This window comes from Bremia lactucae (assembly GCF_004359215.1).
Source record: "Bremia lactucae strain SF5 chromosome Unknown BlacSF5_NotPlaced_49_SHOA01000009.1_1371882bp, whole genome shotgun sequence".
Classification (NCBI taxonomy): Eukaryota; Oomycota; class Peronosporomycetes; order Peronosporales; family Peronosporaceae; genus Bremia; species Bremia lactucae.
In genome coordinates, this window is record NW_027152062.1 from 587,174 (window position 1) to 608,558 (window position 21,385).

General features: G+C 45.3%; 4 protein-coding genes across 4 annotated transcripts; 3 read left to right on the forward strand and 1 right to left on the reverse strand.

Moving 5' to 3' along the window:
• Positions 1-7,075: 7,075 nt before the first annotated feature.
• On the reverse strand, positions 7,076-9,559 carry CCR75_000498 (uncharacterized protein; the record flags this gene model as incomplete). The annotated part of the gene is made up of 7 exons (XM_067958605.1): positions 7,076-7,329; positions 7,396-7,766; positions 7,832-8,033; positions 8,092-8,783; positions 8,845-8,964; positions 9,027-9,268; positions 9,328-9,559. 7 exons carry the CDS (start codon positions 9,557-9,559, stop codon positions 7,167-7,169), a joined length of 2,022 nt encoding a protein of 673 aa, XP_067820078.1. The 3' UTR covers positions 7,076-7,166.
• A 126-nt stretch (positions 9,560-9,685) lies between these two features.
• Positions 9,686-10,624, forward strand: CCR75_000499 (uncharacterized protein; the record flags this gene model as incomplete). Its single annotated transcript, XM_067958606.1, has 1 exon — positions 9,686-10,624. The coding sequence occupies one exon, from the start codon at positions 9,686-9,688 to the stop codon at positions 10,622-10,624; it is 939 nt and encodes a 312-aa protein (XP_067820079.1).
• Positions 10,625-12,423: 1,799 nt separating this feature from the next.
• On the forward strand, positions 12,424-13,150 carry CCR75_000500 (uncharacterized protein; the record flags this gene model as incomplete). Its single annotated transcript, XM_067958607.1, is given in 3 exon segments — positions 12,424-12,643; positions 12,658-12,858; positions 12,891-13,150. 3 exon segments carry the CDS (start codon positions 12,424-12,426, stop codon positions 13,148-13,150), a joined length of 681 nt encoding a protein of 226 aa, XP_067820113.1.
• Positions 13,151-15,584: 2,434 nt separating this feature from the next.
• Positions 15,585-18,002, forward strand: CCR75_000501 (uncharacterized protein; the record flags this gene model as incomplete). The annotated part of the gene is made up of 1 exon (XM_067958608.1): positions 15,585-18,002. One exon carries the CDS (start codon positions 15,585-15,587, stop codon positions 18,000-18,002), a length of 2,418 nt encoding a protein of 805 aa, XP_067820258.1.
• Positions 18,003-21,385: the final 3,383 nt, after the last annotated feature.

Here is a 21,385-nt window from a genome sequence, read left to right on the forward strand (position 1 = left end):
TATTAAAGCTTTAGGAATCCTAGTTCAAGGGATTCAGTGGTTTTAGAACCAAGTGGCAACTAGTGCCCAAGAGATTATACCTTAGAAAGGTTTCTAACTCTTACAGATCAATGCGCAAGCCTTAGGAAGGCACTTAACGCTTTAAGATCAAAAGGGGAACTGCACTTTATTTAATTATTTAAATCTAAAAACCTTACCCTAGCTAATTCAAAATAGATTTTGGCCGCCAGTTTTATATCTGGCAGCGACCACATTTGTTACCCGTAATAAATGGGATTTAAGTTACCAACTATTTTAAAATTAGATAAAAGAGTATTTTACCCATAAAGTTAATGTACCACAACAACGGTTCTCCAACCGATGTGTGCCCCATTACACCCTCCCCCATCAGACTGTTGACACGATGTAATAGGGCACACATCGGTTGGAGAACCCCCCCCCATCAGACTGTTGACACGATGTAATGGGGCACACATCGGTTGGAGAACCCTCCCCCATCAGACTGTTGACACCGTGTAATGGGGCACACATCGATTGGAGAACCGTTGTTGTGGTACATTTACTTTATAGGTAAAATACCCTTTTATCTTATTTTAAAATAATTAGTTACTTAAATCCCATTTTATTATGGGTAACAAATGTGGTCGCCGCCAGATATAAATCTGGCGGCCAAAATATATTTTGAATTAGCTAGGGTAAGGTTCCCGGATTTAAATAATTGAAAAAAGCGCAGTCTCCTATTTGATCGTAAAACGTTAAGTGCCTCTCTAAGGCTTGCGCATTGATCTGTAAGAGTTAGAAACCTTTCTAAGGTATAATCTCTTGGGCACTAGTTGCCACTTGGTTCAACGAATCCCTGAATCCCTTAAACTAGGATTCCTTAAGCTCTAATAGCTTGTACGACTCCCTGAGTTGTTAAACCCATTAGTTCAATAGAGCTAAGCAACTCTCTGAGTCTGGAAGTCTTCCTGTGAATTTAGGAGCGAGGTAGCCCCGCTACACCTGGTAGCACTCGTAGTCAATCTACGCCTGGGTCTTTATAAGACTAAACCCTTACGAGAATGGAAGAGGTTCCAGAACTGTCAGAAGCGCAACGCGCCGCTTATGAAACGCTCAAAACCTTATTTGGGCTTGAACACGTGGATTTTTTTATCTCCCAGGGACCAGAGGTCCTGCATGCAAGGCTTGAAACCATTATGCGATACGAAGCCTCCCTGATCGGTCAGATACAGGACCACTTAGCGGCATCTATGCCAACCCGGTACATCTCTGTACCTGACTCAGAGCCGAGGGTTCGCCATTTATTTTAATGTGAAGACATTTGAGGAAAAAGAGGAAGAAAATCTCCCTTTTTGAGTTAAGCAGATGGAAATGTCCATTGATTCCGCCTTGTTCTTAACAGAACGGCAAAAGGTGGCTATGGCCATTTTCAAAGTTGGAGGTAGAACCATGCAGTGGGCACTATCGTGCAGCACGTCCTTAAACGACGCTTATTCGCCAAAACAGCAAATGACAAGCATGTTTGCACCGCCTGATCAGGCTTTTTGCATGCGAGCACGGCTCCTAGCGACTCGACAGAGCAAAAAAAACTTGTGGACTTTGTCCAGGAGTTGAGAACTCCCATTGCATCTATACTAATGACCCGGTGCAAGAAGCAAATGTAGTAACAGTCTCTATAGGTAGTCTCAATGAGGGCGTTGCCGGACGGAATTATTCCGATCTCATCCTGCTACTTTCGAAGAGGCAGTTGCCATAGCGCTAGCGCTGAGTTCGAATTTAAGTCTGCTCGCGTTAGCACGCCTGTTTACCGAACAAGCTCTTCGATTACATGGGTTCCGTCTAATAGAGCGGAACCCATGGATACAAACCTCGTTGAGGGAGGAGAAGAGGCTCTACAAGCTGTGGAACAGCATAAGACCATCCGTAGATGTTATATGTGCGGAAGCACGATACATTTACGTCCGGCCTACCCCCTACGAAATTCGCGTAAAGCTTGAAAGGGCTCCAACTCCGACCTATACCCGAGATCTGGTACGGTGCGGGAAAACGTCACCTAGTAAGTGCGGGGCGCCCAACTGGGGAAGATCTAGGCTCTGTTGAACCTCTAGGAGGTGAGAATAAACAGAACCTAGCCCCAATTAGCTTGATGCTTAATGGCACGAGGCGAGAATACAAGTCTGGCTTGCTAGTCGCTCAAGCGACTGTAAAGGGCTTTGATAAGCCGTGGTACATTTTAATTGACTCAGAGACGTCTTGCAATTAAGCTCGACGCCTTCCCTTGAAGGAAGTCAACAATACTTTGAGGCGCTTAAAGCGTATAAAGGTGATACAATCACTGTTCGCTCAGCGACTGGGACTCGTGTCACTGTTCTTAAAGTTCCATTGAACTTACGTCCAAAGTTTCTGGAATTTGACAGTATGGAACACTGCCTCGTCCTTGGTTTGGATTTGAGATATGATCTCATCCTTGGTATGGCCTGGTTAGAACACCATGAGCCATGTATCGATTGGAGGTCTAAGACCTTAGGCCACGCGCAATGTTCCTAGCAAAGTTTTGGAGAGTCATGAACCCACCTTTGCTAGGCAACAAAAGCGCTATTGGCCCGGATCATTGAATGAGTCTGTCAGTGTTTTAGACACTGGCATGTCTGAGTTAATAAACTCTCAAAGTTAAAAACATTAGTTCTGAGCCCGACTCAGCAGAAATAAGTGGAACGGCACGTACTCCGTCGAGTGACACTCGTTGTAATAACGATTCACTGAATGCTGAAAGCATTGTTGGCCTAAGGCCGAATCGTCGACGGTGCGATATCCCTGAGATACGTGAGTGGCACGCCTAAGTCCACCGAGTGTGGTCGGTCGAGGTGGCACCACGCTGAGTGTCAATAGTGACACTATTGGCGGTTCGCCAGGGCAGTTTAAGTCAAACCCTTCTAATGCACGTGAAGCGACAAGTAAACGTTCGCTGGATAAGGAATTTGAGTTACTTAACTCCTTGTCGGATGTCAAATTAGACACCAAGTCTTGTATAGAACCAATACATGCTGGAAAATTGGGGACGTGAATGGCCCGCCACTCCAAGACAGGATGGACACGAAGCGTGTATACCCTCACAAAGTGATACGAGTGAGCAATTACAAACGCTTGTAATTGGTGTAACCGGTAACATTCAGGGGGAAGGTAGCCTTGCGGCAATCCCTTCGTTACATGCTCTTTTAGAGCTAGACGAAATGTCTATTGATGAGTGCGGTCGAGCAGTTAAGGATAGTCTTATCCATGCCCCGATTCTGGCACTGCCAAACCCAAATTGGCCTTTGAGTGTCGTCTTAACGCATCGGATTTTGCCATTGGCAGTGCTTTGTTACAAATAGATATTGATGGGCATACATGTGTTATTGCGTTCGAGTCTAGACAACTTAAAGCTTCGGAAAAGAACTACCCAGTTCATGACAAAGTGTTACTTGCTATGAAGTACGCTCTCGTCAAATTCATAGTTCATCTGCTCGGCTCTAAGCCGTTTATGATATATACAGATCGCGCGTCATTACGCTCGGCAACTTAGTCGCCCCATCTTTCACAGAGAATTGCCCGATGGCTATCCTTTTTCGCGGAATACAACTTTGAGGCGAAGTATAAGCCCGGCAAGCAGAATGCTTTGGCCGATGCGTTATCACGCAGGCCGGATTATGAGCTCTCTCATTTAATGACTATCATGTCGCCCCTTTCTAAATTAATCCGTTCGGCTTACACCAAGGATGAACAGTGTGTAGCTCTGCTACGAGCTCTAAAGAACTCTGGTTCAGGTAATAAATTGTCGGCACGTTTGCGTGCAAGGTTACATCGATTTTCTACCGATAACGACCTGTTGCTTTATTGCACAGACACCGCGGACCCTCCGCGTGTCGTTGTTCCTCATGATTAGGATTTAAAAAACCCGAATCCTCTATGAGGCACTAGATACTGTCCTTGGTGGTCATCTAGGTAGAGAAAAGACCTACGGCTCTGTAAGCCAGAGTTATTGGTGGCCCAAACTTTATAAATGGGTCAGCACATATGTTCGCACATGCGAAACTTGCCAACGGATTAAGCCCTCTGCGCATGCTGCTGCGCCACTGGCGAGCCTTCCCGTCCCCATAGGTTGCTGGGAGTCCATTAGTATGGATTTTGTTTTCGGTCTACCGAAAATTTCAGCCGGTAACTCCGGCATAGTGGTCTTTGTTGACCGATTGAGCAGAATGGCTCACTTAGCGGCCGTGCCGGATTCCGCTGATGGTGAAGGTACAGCTAGGCTGTTTATTGATCGCGTGTATCGACAACAGGGTTTGCCAGTGGCAATTGTCTCTGATCGGGACCCCCATTTCACGGGTAAATTCTAGAAATCAATTTTTTGAGTGCTTGGCACCAGATTGAAAATGTCCACTGCGGACCATCCGCAGACCGATGGTCAAACTGAACGTGTCAATCGCGTCATTGAAGACGTTCTACGCAGCGGGTGTGCTCAGACACCAAAGCGCTGGAGATTAATGCTCCGTTAGGAAATAAGTAAGCGAGTTTCTCGCGACGCGATTTAGTGTCTTAAGACATGTAAGGGATACGATGGATGATAGCCAAGACAACAAAAGGAACAAAGCAGATGCCAAAGGCAGAAGCTGTATAAACTCTCATATGATCGGAGACCGAGTCTTACTAAACGCTTCAAATCTACCTACCATCTTGGTTTCCGCGGTCTTCAAGACCAAATTGCGCCCACGCTTTATTGGACCATTTACGGTCGTGGCCAAGAAGGGCCGAGCTTATACGCTTAGCCTTCCTAGCAAGCTGCGTACACCCAGTGTTCTACGTTGGCTTGCTTAAGCCATATTCGGACCCTTCCCACGTGGACTTAAAGGCGATTGCGTCGAGACAGGCGGTCGTGCCACAGATTACTGCATCCTCGTCAGGTTGTCCAGCTCGCCCTCTAAACGAGGCTGCTGACGCACCAGCGTTGAAAGACGGTCCCGTACCGTCTCAAAAGAGCTCTCAACCCGAGCAAGGGGCAGGTTGAGAGCTCTTTTGAGACGGTACGGGACCGTCTTTCAACGGCACGAGGTGCAACTTCGTAAGAATTGCACCTCGTGCCGTTGAGCGTCAAATGCTTCCGCCGAAATTTCGGCCCCCTCCCGCGCTGCTTGATGCGCGGGGGAACCTTCAGTTTCATGTGGAGAATCTTTTAAAGCGACGTCGTCGTAAGGGTCAATACCAGTTATGGTGAAGTGGCTAGGGTACCCCTCTTCTGAAAATCTTGGGAGTTCGAGGTACCTCTTTGGCAAGATTGCCATTACGCCGTTGACGATTTTGAGCGCTAAGCTCACGGTCAACTCGCGTCAAACGACGCTTCCCACCACTAAACTTGGGATAAGGTGAATCTATAGCCTCAGTGCGTCTTCGATCCATGGTTGTACGGTCAACCGAAGCACTGAAATATCGGCTAGGCCTTTCTTCGTTTTGTGGCATAAATGCCGAACGTAACTGGCATTTGGCCTTAAGCTTAGCGAAATCGAAGCGAAGCTTCCGTTCCAAATGAACATCACCTTTATCCGCAGACTCTGATATTCCAGATATTACGAAGTCGGCGGGCCCGGTGGACCCAATTCTCAAATGAGACTTCGTTTGCACTACTTGTTTCGTTTGGAAACAAAACGATCGGAATTTCCCTCATGGAGGTCACCGAAGCCCCACGGGCTTGATCACGTAAGCGCGTCAGATACTGGCTTCGTGTCATTACCTTTCGCGTAAGGTATTGCTCATGAAGAGCGTCGCGGGCAGCGATCTCCTCCGGCGTCCTCGCCGGGTCACCAGAGATCCAGATAGCCAAGCTATGACCCGCTATCTCTTCGAGACGCTCGTCCGCACTAAGCAAAGTGAATCTATATTCACTATGTTCTTTAGCTTTCGCTATCTCGGCAGCTCGACGACGAGCTCTTTCATCTATGAGGATTATCTGCTCTTGCTCTTCATCGAGCGGATTCGTAATGATGTTGGACTCAGGGTCCCGTGTCCTGCTCAATGCAGTTAACATCAGCGGCACCACGTTCTGGGAACGGATTCGCTGCCCGCCGACGTTCATCCGGAGGAGAAGGCGTGAAAAAACGACGCTCTTTCTCCTCCTCCTCTGATGGAAAGTGACTTTCAAAGTCCACCATTCCCTCATCGTCGAGGAAGGTACTAAGAGTCTGTGACTCACGCTTGATTGTCATGAGACAAAGGAATGATAAAAACAACCGAGCGGTTAAGTTCCATCCTCAATGAGGAAATGAAGCGAATATTGTCACTCGGTGTCAACAGTCTGATGGAGGAGGGTGTAATGGGGCACACATCGGTTGGAGAACCGTTGTTGTGGTATATTTACTTTATGGGTAAAATACCCTTTTATCTAATATTAAAATAGTTAGTTACTTAAATCCCATTTATTATGGGTAACAAATGTGGTCGCCGCCAGATAAAATCTGGCGGCCAAAATATATTTGAAATTAGCTAGGGTAAGGTTTTTAGATTTAAATAATTAAATAAAGTGCAGTTCCCCTTTTGATCTTAAAGCGTTAAGTGCCTTCCTAAGGCTTGCGCATTGATCTGTAAGAGTTAGAAACCTTTCTAAGGTATAATCTCTTGGGCACTAGTTGCCACTTGGTTCAACGAATCCCTGAATCCCTTAAACTAGGATTCCTTAAGCTCTAATAGCTTGTACGACTCCCTGAGCTGTTAAACCCATTAGTTGAATAGAACTTAGTGACTCGCTGAGTCTGAAAGACTTCCTCTGACTTTAGGAGCGAGGTAGTTCCGCTACATTACAGCTCTCCATTCGAGGTCATGAACCTCTCAGGCTTAGCGTGGAACCCTTTATTAGGGCGCCCATTCGCGCGTCTAGCGCGTTGCCGCTACAGTATTGTGTGTGTAATGTTTAAGTGAAATTTTAATGATCTCCATTATTATTCCTGTTATAGGTAATAATATTCATTTGACGGTGCGCGTTACATGTTGATACTTGTTTACGAAATGTGTTTAAATGTATTTCTTGCAGCATCAACATAAATTGACTTTAATTCGTGAAATCGCTCGCATCCATGGTTGCAATAGTACTCTGCTGGAGTCGAGAATTCTTTATTACGATGTATTTTTTACGAGGCTAATTAACGACGAAATCTGGCTATAAAATCACCTACAATACCCTTGCTCTTCTCCGGCTTCGCGACGTACACGGCGAAGGCTGCCGTAGCCAGTCCTACCACAAATAAGCCTGTTTTTCGACTGGGCAGCCAAATGCCTGATGACTTCAAACGTGCGTTCTTGGGCCTGCATTCAGATGGAATCATATACTTATTCATAAAAACTACAATTTCTGCAAAGCACAGCACGTACGGTCGCAGGGCACAAGCCACGAGAGCGCAAGCGACCTCGTCTTTGATGCAGTGCGATTCGTAACACTTAAGTGACGTCGGGTGAAGTTGTAATGTCGCATCAATTGCACATTCGGCATCAATTGCACATTCGACCCGCCCATCCACAAAATGGCAACTACCGGCTTTTTCAATACCTTCCTTCACTTTCTCCAAAAGCTTAGGGTTTCCCTTCTCCGGCTTGATGCTAATCACCACCCGTGGAATTGATGCTGGTAACTTCTGATCCAACTCCTCCACAAAAGTTACGCTTGACTCATTTTTTGGGTTCAGTATGAAAAGTATAACGTCTGCCTTGGTCTCAAGTTCATTATCCGATATTGCTTGCGTAATCTACACGCATTGCAATTAAATTAATTCTAAGCCGAGTCTTTCATTCACAAAAATATCTCACTTACGAATAGGTATCTCATTTTATCCCCATCAGGCACAGCGCCGATGCTACGAGAAATAATTATCTGATCTTTATCGATAGCTAATTCTGCGCCGCCGACGAAGCTGCGAATAAAATAGTCAATTTCCGATTCAGACGATCCATAAACGTAGCATGAAACTACGTTTCGCTCGATTTTCATGGCATTGCGCGTTACAGTCCGGCTTCTATTAGCACATAATGTTAAGCAAGAAGCCTAGGTGCAACCATATAGTGCACATATACTTAAGAAACTCGACGGCCGGAACCAGCTTATCGTTGTAGCCTAGGTAAAACAAAGTTTCAACCAACTTTTGTGGGTTCTCTTGCGCCACATAGCTCCAGCATGCTAGCCACGCAGACAGAGACAGCGCCAAAGTGTCACCTACTAAAGTTTTTTCAAAGAGTAGTGGTGATGAGATCGCCGAGCACGTCGTCCAAGGTGCACATTCATCCTCGCATATTGAAAAGATGGCCTCAATCTCGTTCTCCGCGATATTGTTATCCTTATTTGCGTCGAACTGACGAAATAATCTCGTAAGGAACTCGACAGCTTGAGCGGTTAACTGCGCAGACTGGTCCTCTTCGTGCGGAGGCAGTCGTAGCCGCTTCGGGGGTATCCTCAAATGCAATTCGTTACTGTAACCTAAACTACGCAGCACCTGCCAGCCTGATTCTGGCCGGTTGCGGTCGATGAATAGCCACCAAAGATATATAAAGCCTTCTAAAAACATTCCACTCCGATCAGGAGCCACACCGGAAGGTACTTCGGACGAAAGGTACTCGAGTAGCGTATCCATCTCTGTGTTGAGAAGACGCACACCAAAGCAATCGTTCTGATATTCGTTAAGTTCCTCTCGACTTAAAGTACCACTGCCGTCGCGATTATATAAGCGAAATGTCCGCTTAATCGCTTTTAAGCACTTTGGTTGCAATCGCTGCAATACATATAATGGTCCTTAATACTATCCTTGTCAAAATAAATACTCAGCATCGTACTCGCGTCTTTACATTGTAAAGTGGTGCAACTGGATAAAGCACAGCTTTCTGTGCAAAAAAAAAAGCTTGTGCTACTTGAGTAAAGTTTTTCGCTGAGCACTCAACCTCCGACACGACGAACTGCAGCAAGTATAATTCACATTCAGCATACATTCAGCAAAATTATCTCCAATGCTGCTTACAGGATACGTATTAACCAGATGCAGCACTTGCTTTGCGTAAGGAGCATCCGTGGTAGGTGTTACGGCGTTTATATCTACCTTATTTGCGACCAGCACGACAGGAATTTCTTTGCTCTTGGCGATACAATCAAGCCAGCGGCGTAGCCGTTGGAATGTTTCAGGTCTTGTTAGGTCGTAGACTAGCAAGATTGCATCACTGCGCTTTGTTGCCATCGTTACGCGCACCATGTCGGATATGCGGGCTGCAGCAAACACTAGTAAGTGTACCATGATTTCCAAATGACGGAAAATATCTACTTACAGGACGTGTCTGTGATCGATACGATAACATTTTCGTCACTCTCCTCGGCTGGAATTTGCACGTTAAGTAGTACGCTGGGCACCTTTTCGCTGAAGCGGCGTGACACTAGAGAGCAGATGAGAGACGTCTTACCCACCTTCTCGTCACCCAGAACTTCGATGCGAACCACTTGCGGTTTAAGCGGAAGATTTTTGTGCGCAACATTGGCCTCGCCGGCGCGCGCGGCCGTCATCTTCACTACTTTGTCTAATTTGATAATTTGTATGGTGGTATTTTTTAATTTTGTTGGAGAGGTCGCAAGATCGTCGTCACATAGATGAAACTTAGTTTCTTTTAACAAATACAAGCAAAGAGCGGAATGGCCGACGCTGAAAATAAAAGGAAGTTTATGCAACTTCTGCGACTGGGCGTGCAGGATAAAATTCGAGCACTTCAATTGATTAAAATATTATTTACCGAAGATGAAGTGAACACAGACATAGGCCTTAAAGCTCAATTGGCCGATGGAGATCGACAAACATTGCTGCCGTCATGCGGTACAAAATTGGCTGAAGTAGCGGCATGGCAAACACTGGCGTGGCGTGATGCCTTTTCTATGGCGCCGTATTTTCTCGAGGTTATCAATAACAAGCCGCTGCGTATCAAGCAGGTGCTACAGGGAGAACTAAATGGATTTGGCACGGGCCTCACAGTTTGGCCTGCCGCCTGTGTGCTAATAAAGTACTTGGAATACCAATCGGCTCATACCGTAAAAGAGCTAGTGAATTCCGATAATCCTTTCTTGCTAGAACTAGGAAGCGGAACGGGTGCTGTTGGTATCTCGGCGGCGATGCTTCTCCAAGCTGGTAGGGTCGTGCTAACAGATTTGGACAACGTCCGATTTATCATGGAGGCAAACGTAGCCTTGGCGCAGCAAGATGAAGCAGTTAACAAGCACGTGACACTTCAAGTTGATACATACGAATGGGGGCTGCTTCCATCCGAGAATCTCATCCTTCCATCTGAAAATGTTTACCCAGATCTTATTCTGGTATCAGACTGCATCCTACCACGATTGTACCCGATTGAACCGCTCGTGGAGGCGCTAACAAAACTTAGCAGGTCACACACTCGTATCATCATTTCCTATGAATGTCGCCACTTCCAGCATTTCGATCCTAAGCAGAGATTCTGGGAGCTTATGGAGGCGAAAAACTTTTTGCTGCGAGAGATTGACACAAATGAGTACCATCCTCAATTTATTGCAGCAGACATTGAAGTGTGGGAAATTATAAATTCTAGTGAGCGCAATTTGTAATACTTCTTGCTCTTTGCTTAGCATATTTCTGGAAAATGTTAACTGCACCCATTTCCACCATTAAATAATTATAATTAAATGTTCATCTGCCGCCATCTTTGACAACTACTTTTCTAACTTGATATTAAAGGGCATAATTTGCGATCTCGCAAGGCTACGAAGAAAGCACAATTAATCGATAAATTTCTGCTTTTTATTTACAGATAGGCTAGTTAACCATAAAATAGAATCGATAATTTATCCTCAATTTTTTGTTAAATTTTGACGCGGCCACTGCAACCCGACGAAAGGGAGAAGATATCAGGAAGCAGTGAGGCCCAAATATAACGCTGTTAAAGCGGTAGCAATAAAGGATTACCCGCGGCACGCGGATGATTCGTTACGGCCGATGACGGTAAAGTATAACAAGCTTACGTAGAGCGCAGATTAGACTCGCAGGCTCTCCGCCTTTCTGGTAAGCACGCCCTAATGTTACACAGTCCCCGTTAAGTACAGTTGGTGTACTTATGGGGATGGTCAATTACTTAAATGAAGTAATTAGACGCACCACTCGGGTGTAATTCACATTTGTGACCAACCCTTGTGTATGTGATGCACATAGGTGCATTCACATTAGGAGGGATGACGCCTAGCGTCATCCGTTACGCGAGGTATCTAGAAAGATATGATCGCAATACATATTGGTGTTATTGATAGAGATGACATTCTGATTGGTAAAAATAGGTAATTATTTTTAGTGCGATTAATCATAAATCAGTCTGAAAACAACTTTCTACTTAGTAAGTGCGCACGAGGAGCAGGATTTCCGCTCCCGTGAAGACACTTTACTAGAGTACTTAGTGCGTTAGGTGAGGTCGCTAACGCGCCCACCACAACTAACATGCTGCACGCAAGAGAAGACGGTCTAACCGCTTCCTCGCTGTGCAAGGGTGTGTGTCTAAGTAGAGCGTGGCCGCATTACGACGTGCCCGCCTACAACACTGACATGGGTGGTGTTCTAGATGAGCTGCGAGAACAAGACGATTGCGCCAGACTAATCTCCTATTAATTGCACCAGCCTAGCCTAACACGTTTAAAACTCCTATTCAATATATTCATTCCCCATTTCACTCCATAAGACTGAGCTCCAGGGCCAGCCACGGGCCGGGTCTGTCAACACCATGGGGACAACGCTATAATGACTTATCATCAAACTTATGTTGAAAAATCACTAATAGCGGATGTACCGGCACGGGTCGGGCTCCGCAAAACGCTAACACGGAAATAGGTGCTACAGGAATTTGCATAAGCCAACGACCATAGAAAAGAAGTGGTTAATGAAGCATTTTGCGTCGGTGGTACAGCGAATGGTTTCGATGTGCAGCATACGCTATCCCTTGCCTTCATATCCAAGAGCGAGGCAGCCTATTGTCAGAATTTCAAAATGCGGGGATGCATAATAAGACTCTGCAGTGCGACCAGCAACATTCTTGGGGCGAAATTAGGACCACAAGTGGCGCGTCATTATGCTAAAAGGTTATTAGGAACTGAAGAGCTTGATATAAAGATGCTCCACTTGGCTTTTAGTAGACTCTCGGGGGAGCAGATCTCCGATATCAGGGGCGCTAGTGCACGTGGGCTCGCCGAGAACGATAATGTTTATTGGACCTTTATTTTCAGTCAATTCGAGTGTCCGAGATCGATTCGTAACGTGACATCGATTCTTATCGGATCCCCTAAAGTGATACTTCTCCACTATCAGAGGATGGTCTCTGCCCCATTCTAGCAGATTCGGCAGGTCATAGTACTACAGATGCAGCATGGTTGGAGTACCGGTACCAGAAGACACAGCCACGGGAAGGTCAAGACGACACCGTGAGCAGGGTACGACAGACCAGACGAGCTGGACGGTAGTCCGGACGCAGTGCGACGACCAGAATGAAAGAACTCAAAATGGGCGTCGTGGCCCATCTGATAGGAGATTAACGCGAACATCGGGGGAAATTTCTCTTCCCATCATGGAGAGCAACGATACGGAGGGTACGTTCACGCAGACGACACACCCGGTACTGCCACAGGTCCGCGACGAACAAATGACGAGAAGTTAAGTGCTTCCAGTTTAAGTGCGGATCTGGCAACGCTTAAGCAGCAGCAGAGGAGGGACGTCACAGAACCCTTAACATCAAGTGGTGGCTACGAGAATGCGGAGGATCGATCAACACAACAGGTGTTGACTGTACTGCCACTTTCATACGGTACCGCTACAATTGTTTTGCTGATAGCTCAGAAGACCAGGAAGCACTCCCAGACGAAGTGGACATCCACATGAAATTATTAGAAGAGAATGCTCCTTCTCAAGACGTTAACTTGAGCAATGAAATCGACGGGGTAAAGTTGATAGCAGGAATTAATCTTCAGGCTATTTCGCATCCCCAACAAGGTCAGGTCTTAGCACGGATGTACCTGGATATGAACCACTGTCAACGATCCCAGCGGCTACAGTGGCACTATATGCCCATTATATTGCCACGCGAATGCAATATGTGAGGATACCGGAACCTAGTTCCTTCTGAGCTGAAATCACTACACATCGGGCACTGCAGTTTATGTAAGAGAGCCATTTGTACGATTGAACCGTGCAGGACGATGGAAGTGTGCATGTTTAACACGTACTTCACGACTTACTACCTGGCAAACGGTGGTTCACACATAACCGGGATTGTCCTAGCGTTGCAAGGTGACGATATCAGAAACGTTCTCGAATAATGTTGTTCCAACCGAGTCATCCCTATCATGTTGGTTTTACAGCTGAATCAAGGTCCCTTTACGTTGTCCAGCATGGACATGCTTACCTGGAATGAATGGCACTAAAAGGAGAAGACATGCGTACTCGTATGGACAAAGTACATTGAGAACTGGGGCTTTCAATACTTGATTCCTACCATTACGATGCTGACTCGCTAGGGGCAACTGCTTGATCGGAGGAGGCAGCTCAACTGGAGGAACTTGGTTAGACATTTACGCCAGTGAGTGTCAGGACACTGAGGTCGCGGATAAAGACTAGGACCATTTTCGGGATAAGAAACAGCCATGATATATCTCGAAATTTATATTCGTGTATTGGCTTCCACGGATATGGATATGCTCTCGCTACCAGACAGACGTGTAGCAAAGCGGTTGCACCTAGGCAATCAGCACGAATTCAGCAGCAGGATACGGAGATATGGAGTGGAACGCGGCTTACCATCGCAGGAACGGGGCAATGGGGTCTGGTCTGATCACATGGGCTGTCTTGCAGTGCGACTAGCAGCGCTGCACAATGTATTCAAGACTTCCGACGTATTAATAATATGGTGAGCGGTGCGTGAAGCAAGCTTCATCAGGGGAAGTCCCTTAAAAATCGAGATCTAGCCAGGACGAATTTACGGTCCGCAACCTCTTCAAAGCACTCTTCTGCACAAAGTGGTTTGAGTCTAGTTTCACAACGAGCTTTTGCTTTCCAAGGGTCCCGCCTCGAGCTTGCTCCTCCCTAAGGATAGCTTGTTCAAGCTATAGATCGAGCGGATTCGTTGTTTGTTGGCCCGAAGGCCCGCTATCCAGCGTAATACGGTCAAAGCATCCGCGAAGCCACGTTTTGGGAACGGATTCGAAGACGACGAATTTCGTCTTCACGCCAATTCAAGTTGAATTGGGCTCTTCATTATCTTCCTCAGACGGACTGTGACTATTACAGTCCACGTATCCATCATCTCCGAGGAAGGAGCTACGAGTCGCTTAAATGTCATAAAACAAATGGGATGCAAAGCACAAATGAAACTTTAGCTGTTCAATATCCAACCTCAAAGAGGAACGATAGCGAATGTCGACTATTGATGTCGACAATATGATGGACGAGTGTGTAATGGGGCACTCTCGGTTGGTAAACCATTAATGTGGTGTAATTCATACTATGCGTAAATACCCTTGTTCTTTTTTAAATAGAAAATATCATCAAAAGTTCATTTACAATGGGTAATACAAGTGACATAGATCTGGTGGCCGAAATCTATTTTAAATGTAACTAGGAAAAGGTTTTATATTTTAAACATTAAATAAAGTTCAGTTCCCCGTTTGATCTTATAGTTTCAAGTGCCTCATAATCAAAAGGGGGACTAAACTTTATCTATTGTTAATATATCATACAGATCACTGCGCAAGCCATAGTAAAGCGTCAAGTGCCTTCCTAAACCTTGCGCAATGATCTGTGATAATTCAAAGCCTTCCCAAGGTATAAACTCTCGGTCATTAGTTGTCACTTGATTCTACAAACTACCGAGTCCCTTGTACTAGGATTTATTAAGTTCTACGAGCTTGTACGACTCACTGAGTTGTGTACTTATTATTTCTATAGAACTACGTGACTCTTTGAGTCTAAGTCTTCCTCTGACTTAAGGAGCGAGGTTGCTCCGCTACGCATGGTAAGGAATTGGCCGCCGTTATTTCGTTGGATGACCAAATCTTGTATTGTGTAAGTGACGATATGTCTGTATTCCGATTGGTGCTCATACGCTTTACGTCTTGAGCCGGTAAAATTAATGAGATACTCCGGAGTACAATTAAATGTCATAATTTTTATTTCCCAACATTGTCCGTTTCTTTTGAGAATTCCACTTAAGAATAAAATTTTTTTTTAATAAAATGTTAATAAGTGAGAAAAGTTGTAATATACTCAATCCGTTAATGGCATCTAAATGTTCATAAAATGAATTATAAATAATCCGATTAAGCCTTTACTGAGAAAGTTGTTCTTAGATATCGAACAATATAATTTTGTGGGGGAACCCGTCAACAAAATTTATCATAAAAATTTGTTTTTACATTAGCATTCGGTTTTGTCCTCTACTTCTGTTTCTGTACATGTTTTAGCAGAGTCAGCTACGAGTTGCGACGTTTACGCGTATTCATTCGCGATTACGCCTATCATAAGGCAGAACTTGAACCGATGGATGCTTCACAGCTAAACCGTCGCACAATACAGTCGTCACCAAAGTCCATCGTAGAATTGGACGACGAAGACAAGGCCATTGCTGCCGTCCCGGTAGAACATATGAGTGCGCGTGGAGTATTCCTGCTCGCGATGACTATTGCTTCTTTTGGTGCCTTCACATTATTTGTGTTAGCGGAGCTTATGCACCACCATCCAAGATTTCTGCTGACATGTGTCCTGCAGAGTAACACGCATGCTGCTGCTCAATGGGCTTTACATCTGATTGTGCCCTCCACTAGCGCTGCGGCGTGGTTCCCAATCTCTATCTCACACGCTCCCACGGAAATGTTTCAAATTGTGTCAGCTGCGCCACCACTGACGCCCACCTTGTCGTTTATCAAAAAGATCGCGAGGGGCATTCGTTACAATTACATGTTCGCTATTTATCAGAGCATTGGTTGGACATTGTACATACTGTTCGTGGGGCAGCAATTTTTCTGCTCCAATTTCAGTAAAATCAGCAACTTTCAGTTCTGCTTACCTGGAAGTCGTTCTGGGCAGGCCGTCGCAGCCTTCATATCCGAGGTGCTCATAATTTCGTCTGTTCTAACGCTGGACAAGCGTCGGGATCGCAATCTCCAGCGTCGGAGAGATCGATTCGTCGTGCAACTTAACAACTTTAATAATATGTTGTTGTTGGTTGGTGCGACAATGCTGGCGCTAGCATCTGAGTACATGCGCTTGCACCCTAGTCCATCTGGAAGTAGCGTTGGTTATCCGCTGGCAACGGGAATAGGCTCTTTTGCGCTCTTTGTCACGGCTTTATTCAACACTTACGGTCTTGGTGGAGTGCTGTCGACGAAAGATGGCTGGAAATTTTATCAGCCTTTTATGGGTGGGGCGCGCTTTGTTTTAATTCAAATTATGTCGTGGACGTGTTTCGGTGCTGGTGCTGCGCTGCAGGTGGTATATCTACTTTCACTGACCGTAGTTGAGCTGGAACTGTTTGTTGGTGCGATGGCTGTGGCTGGCTCCTTATATATAATGGCGGAGATTGGAATGATGATATCGCTGCTGGTATTCAAAAAGTCAACCCAATCACTGGAACGTCTTGATAAGATTGCTCAAGCGGACAATCTAATTTCCGAAGAGACGGCAAAGGAGATGAAACGAACGGCAACAAAGAAGACTTTTGATTTGGCGTCAATTGATTCGTCCTCAATGCAATATTTCTTGCTGACGTTGCACAAGCGTCTGCGCGACTTTGCGGATGAGTGTCTCGGTGTGATTGTTGTCGGAGGATTGGCTAACGTACAGTACGCCCCAAATGCGTTGGTTTGCGTTGTCTTTGCCGCCACCACAAACTTGAGCCCTGCAGGTGTCGCCTTTTACGGCATTCTTACGACTTGTGTGGAGTTTGGTATCGTGGTTTCTCGCTCTATCGCGACCCATTTGTATATAAAAGATTCGAAAAATGGCCTTTTGGAGGAAGTCAATCGATACAATGTGAAGTATGTGTTACCCCAGATTATTACTGGCTGCATCCCTGCCGTAGCCACATACAATCATTACATCAATGAAAGGGCCGCATTTGTGCCTGTGTTGCTGATTACGATTTTTATCTATATCTACGAGCTTACGTACCGCGGAAATCCCCAACAAACAGGATGTCGAGAGCGTGCAAGCTGGGTGAAAGGTCGTAGCATTCTTTTTGAGACGGTAAAACGATATTTTAGCGGAACGATTATTCGCATGGCTCCACTTGATCCAAAGAAGCGATACGTTCTATGTTTCCACCCTCATGGAATCATGCCAATCTCCATTATGTGGCTTCAATTCACTGCGCAATGGCGACAATTATTTCCAAACTTCTACGCGCACATCTTGACGGCAAGTATTTTACATCAAATTCCGCTTGCCCGAGACTTGCTTCACTTTTATGGGTCGCGTGAAGTTTCCCGAACGGTGTTTGCTAATACGCTACGCCAGAACGAAAGTGTGTTGGTTGTACCTGGAGGCCAAGCTGAAATGCTTCATCAGCAGTCAGCAAAAAATGAGGTGCGCGTATATACCCATCACAAAGGTTTTATTCGGCTTGCTATTGAGCATGGCGTACCGCTTGTGCCTGTGCTGAGTTTTAAGGAGGGTGAATTGATGGATAACGTCCAAGCCCCAATACTGCAGCGCTGGTTTATAGAAAAGCTTGCATTCCCGTTTCCACACTTTCCGTATGGCCGCGGATTGTTGCCAATTCCACGCAAGATAGACATCCCTATTGTGGTGGGAGAACCCCTTATTGTTCCACACATCAAAAAGCCCACTCAAGACGACATTGACAAGGTTCACTCAAAATATTTTGCTGTGCTACAAGAAATGTTTGACAAGTACAAGGATGAAGTTGGATGTAGCAATTTCAAGCTCGTTTATATTTGAGCCGCATTAAATTGAACTCATACACTAACAATTTGAGCTATGTTCCTTATTTAATTAGTCGGAGATCTATTATCCTATACTACATCGGAACAAAAACACAACGTACCTATATTATTTGAAGGCATAGACATGCGAATAAGTAGAAAAAATAAGCGGATTTATTTGGCACGTTTAAGTTCAGATTAACGGTTGTTAATATTATTAATACTAGACAGCATGAATTTTCAAAATATATGCGCTCAAACAGTGCATGACACTTGAAACCAGCAGCTGTAGTGGCCCCGCAAGAATCGCTAAGGTTTGAACTGAGTACAAATTACACAGGAACGAAAGCCTTAAAAGAACAAAAAGTATGCCTTAAGTTCCCTCCACAAGTCTCGAAATTTTATAATTTCAGCTTTTCATGGAGCAGTAGCATCGCAAAAGTCTTCTGAATGTTGGCATTTTGCCTAGGCCGGAGAAAATTTGGCCGCCTACCGATAGGGATTTTTATCCTGACAGATATGAATTTTTGCAGATTATGTCAATAAACTGTCAATAAAAATGCTCAGAAAAGCAGCAGGTTGACACTCACTATTTATCTTGTATAACAGCCACATCCATCAAAATAGAATTGAGTACACGTCGGTGGAATTTGTACCTTTTCACCGCATACTGACTTGCTGTTCCGGTAAAACTTTCCGTTAAACGTCCATGTATCGTAAAACTTTTCGGGAGTGCCGACGTATTTCGTCTAGTGAAACAGAGGCCAAGGCAGCTGAAACTGTTACCAGTTAATTTTCCAACTATAATCACAGTGTTTCTGGCATATCGCTTGGCGGCTCTCCAAAAGTTTTCGATGAAGTCGAGCTCGCAGTGGAACTTTGAGTAATATATCACCTGATCGCCAGCGGCAACAATTCGCTCCTCTTATCATTCCAATTTGCACTTTGAAGTCTGATTGACTGCCCATATTTTCTTGCGCAGCAGGTTGTGCAATCCACAGGGCATATTTTGCATTGCGCCTTCAGGCCAGCTTCCCACAGCCCGCGTTCCTTCAACACAACTTTCAATCCCGTTGCCTGACCACGGAGCGTGTCATCAAAATGATCAGCAGCTAAATCATTTCCTGCGAGATTCCGTTTCTCCACGTCGTTGCACGCATCTCTGGCTGCTTGCCTTCACTTGACGGAGTCATTTTACTGGCGCGAAGGGCATCGGGGGCAATTGCACTGTGGCTAGTTGCATTGTCGAAACTTGAAAGTCGGAAAATTGAGCCTCGAAGATAGGAATAGCACCATCCGTCATGCTGCGTGCCAGGATGCATGATGATGCAGGCCGCTGCTGGCAGGTCAGGATGCTGAGCAGCCTTTTCTTCATCAAGTGCTAACCGGCCGATGACATTGCAGAGGATTTCGCTGAAGTGAATGGATCTGCCCTACATTTTTTTCGCAATGGTTGTTCACCGTCTGGTAATCAATGACGCTTGAGTCCATCATGAGCTGCAAAAGTACTCTCATCTTAGTTACCAAGATGAGTGGAGGAGTGCTATTATTATGTTGTTTGTAGTGAAATTTGCATTGTTATCCTCAACTTCCTCCTTCCCAGCAACAAACGGCATTCGTGCCTCAAGGTCAGCCGTTCGCTCCAAGAAGTGCTGACGGTACGCAATGACATCTTCTCGCCATGGCCATCAATGTATATTCCTTTAGTCACTGTGCGGTCCTGATGTCAAGTGAATGGAGTCAGCATGTCGCAGTCCTTTCAGAAATTGTGGGAGATGAGGCGTATCCAAGTTGAGAAGGGATGTTTTGGTTGAAATGTGCTGTCAGAGCTGATACTTCTACGTTGAACTTATTTCTTCGAAGATACTCTTGCAGGAATAATATGCAATCTTCATCCTGCAGATAGCTTCTCCATTTTGCCTGTTTTCCCATCTGTGGCAAAAGCAATTCTCCGTCCTCTAGGCAGAGTGTGGCCCAAGCACGCAGAGAGGGTGCATAATACACACCCCTTCCAGCACCTTCCGCTATCAGTGTGCTAGCTGCTATTCGGACATATCCAGAACTTACCAGCCGAAGATAAGAAAGAACTGCAAGCCGCCGGTTTTTGCTCGGCTTTGTCAGTTTTTGATGGGGTGGCAAGTGTGTAAATGTTTGTTGTCAGTCTCTCCCTAATCCAAACTGCCCATCCTCATCGTCGTCCTCTCCCTCGTCATCACCTTCATCTGTAACATCAGCTTCTTGTGAAACTGCTCCTGCAACAACAAAGATTTAAGTCAAAAGATTACAGCCAACAGCAGCTTTCCTTAGTTCGGCTCTTTTCCGCCTTTGAGCTCGAGGTGCATCACCTGTACACTGGATTGGTCTGTTATGGTTTGGTTGTGGTAATGGTAGAACTTTAACAGCTGCTTGATAGGCTCTTTTAATATTTGCTTCAAAAGATGCAAAGTCCAGATTATCGTCATCACTGCCCTTCGAAACTCCAGAACTACTGTCAGTAGATTCATGAATACCTGAGCTGTTATCGGCCTCGGCGCGCTCGACCTCTCTCATTTCCTGCATCCGTCTTTTTGACTTTGTTATGCGAGGCATAATCGTTCAAGTTTTTTTAGAAGGCAGTTAGTGGTAATATCTGAGCGTGGGACAGGGCAGGGACGCATGTCATACAATGTACTCTGAGCCAATCATCAGGGGCAAAGTAGTAAGGTTAAATGATCCGAAAACTGGCCACTCAAAAATCTGAATTTGCTAATTTTAAGTGACTTGCGCGGTTATACGTAAATATTTATGTACACACAAGTATATACCTGTGTACACACAAGTATTTACACACAAGTATTTACGTGTTGCATATGAAATACACAGAAAGCACGAATTGTACTTTGAACAGCTGACTATTTTGAATCCACAATTATACTCTGTGCGTTAAATTTTGGCAGCGGCTTGCCGTTATCATCGTCATCACTGTCCTCACATGGCTGGTGGAATTGCTCGATAATTACATAATGCCATGAGGCTTAAATTATCGCCAGGGTGCTTTAGCATTCTTCGCGGAGTATAATTCTCCGTGGATATAAACCAGGACGGCTTAATGTCGTCGCTGATGCGCTATCACGCCGACCCGATTTCGAGCCGGCTGCGCATTCCAACACTGGAAATAATCCCACTGCTGCAACACTCATTTCAAGTGTTCCGTCATCAACCTTGTTTGATGACATAAAGAAAGCCTACGCGGAAGATAAGAACCTTCTGCGTTTTATAGATCATCTGATGAAGCCATCCGATTATTTTTTTAAAGATTTACCGGCTTTATATCGATCGTCATCCGATCGATACACAACACGCAACGGCTTATTGTATTACACAGCCGTTGCCGGCGACACTCCACGTGTCGTCGTCCCA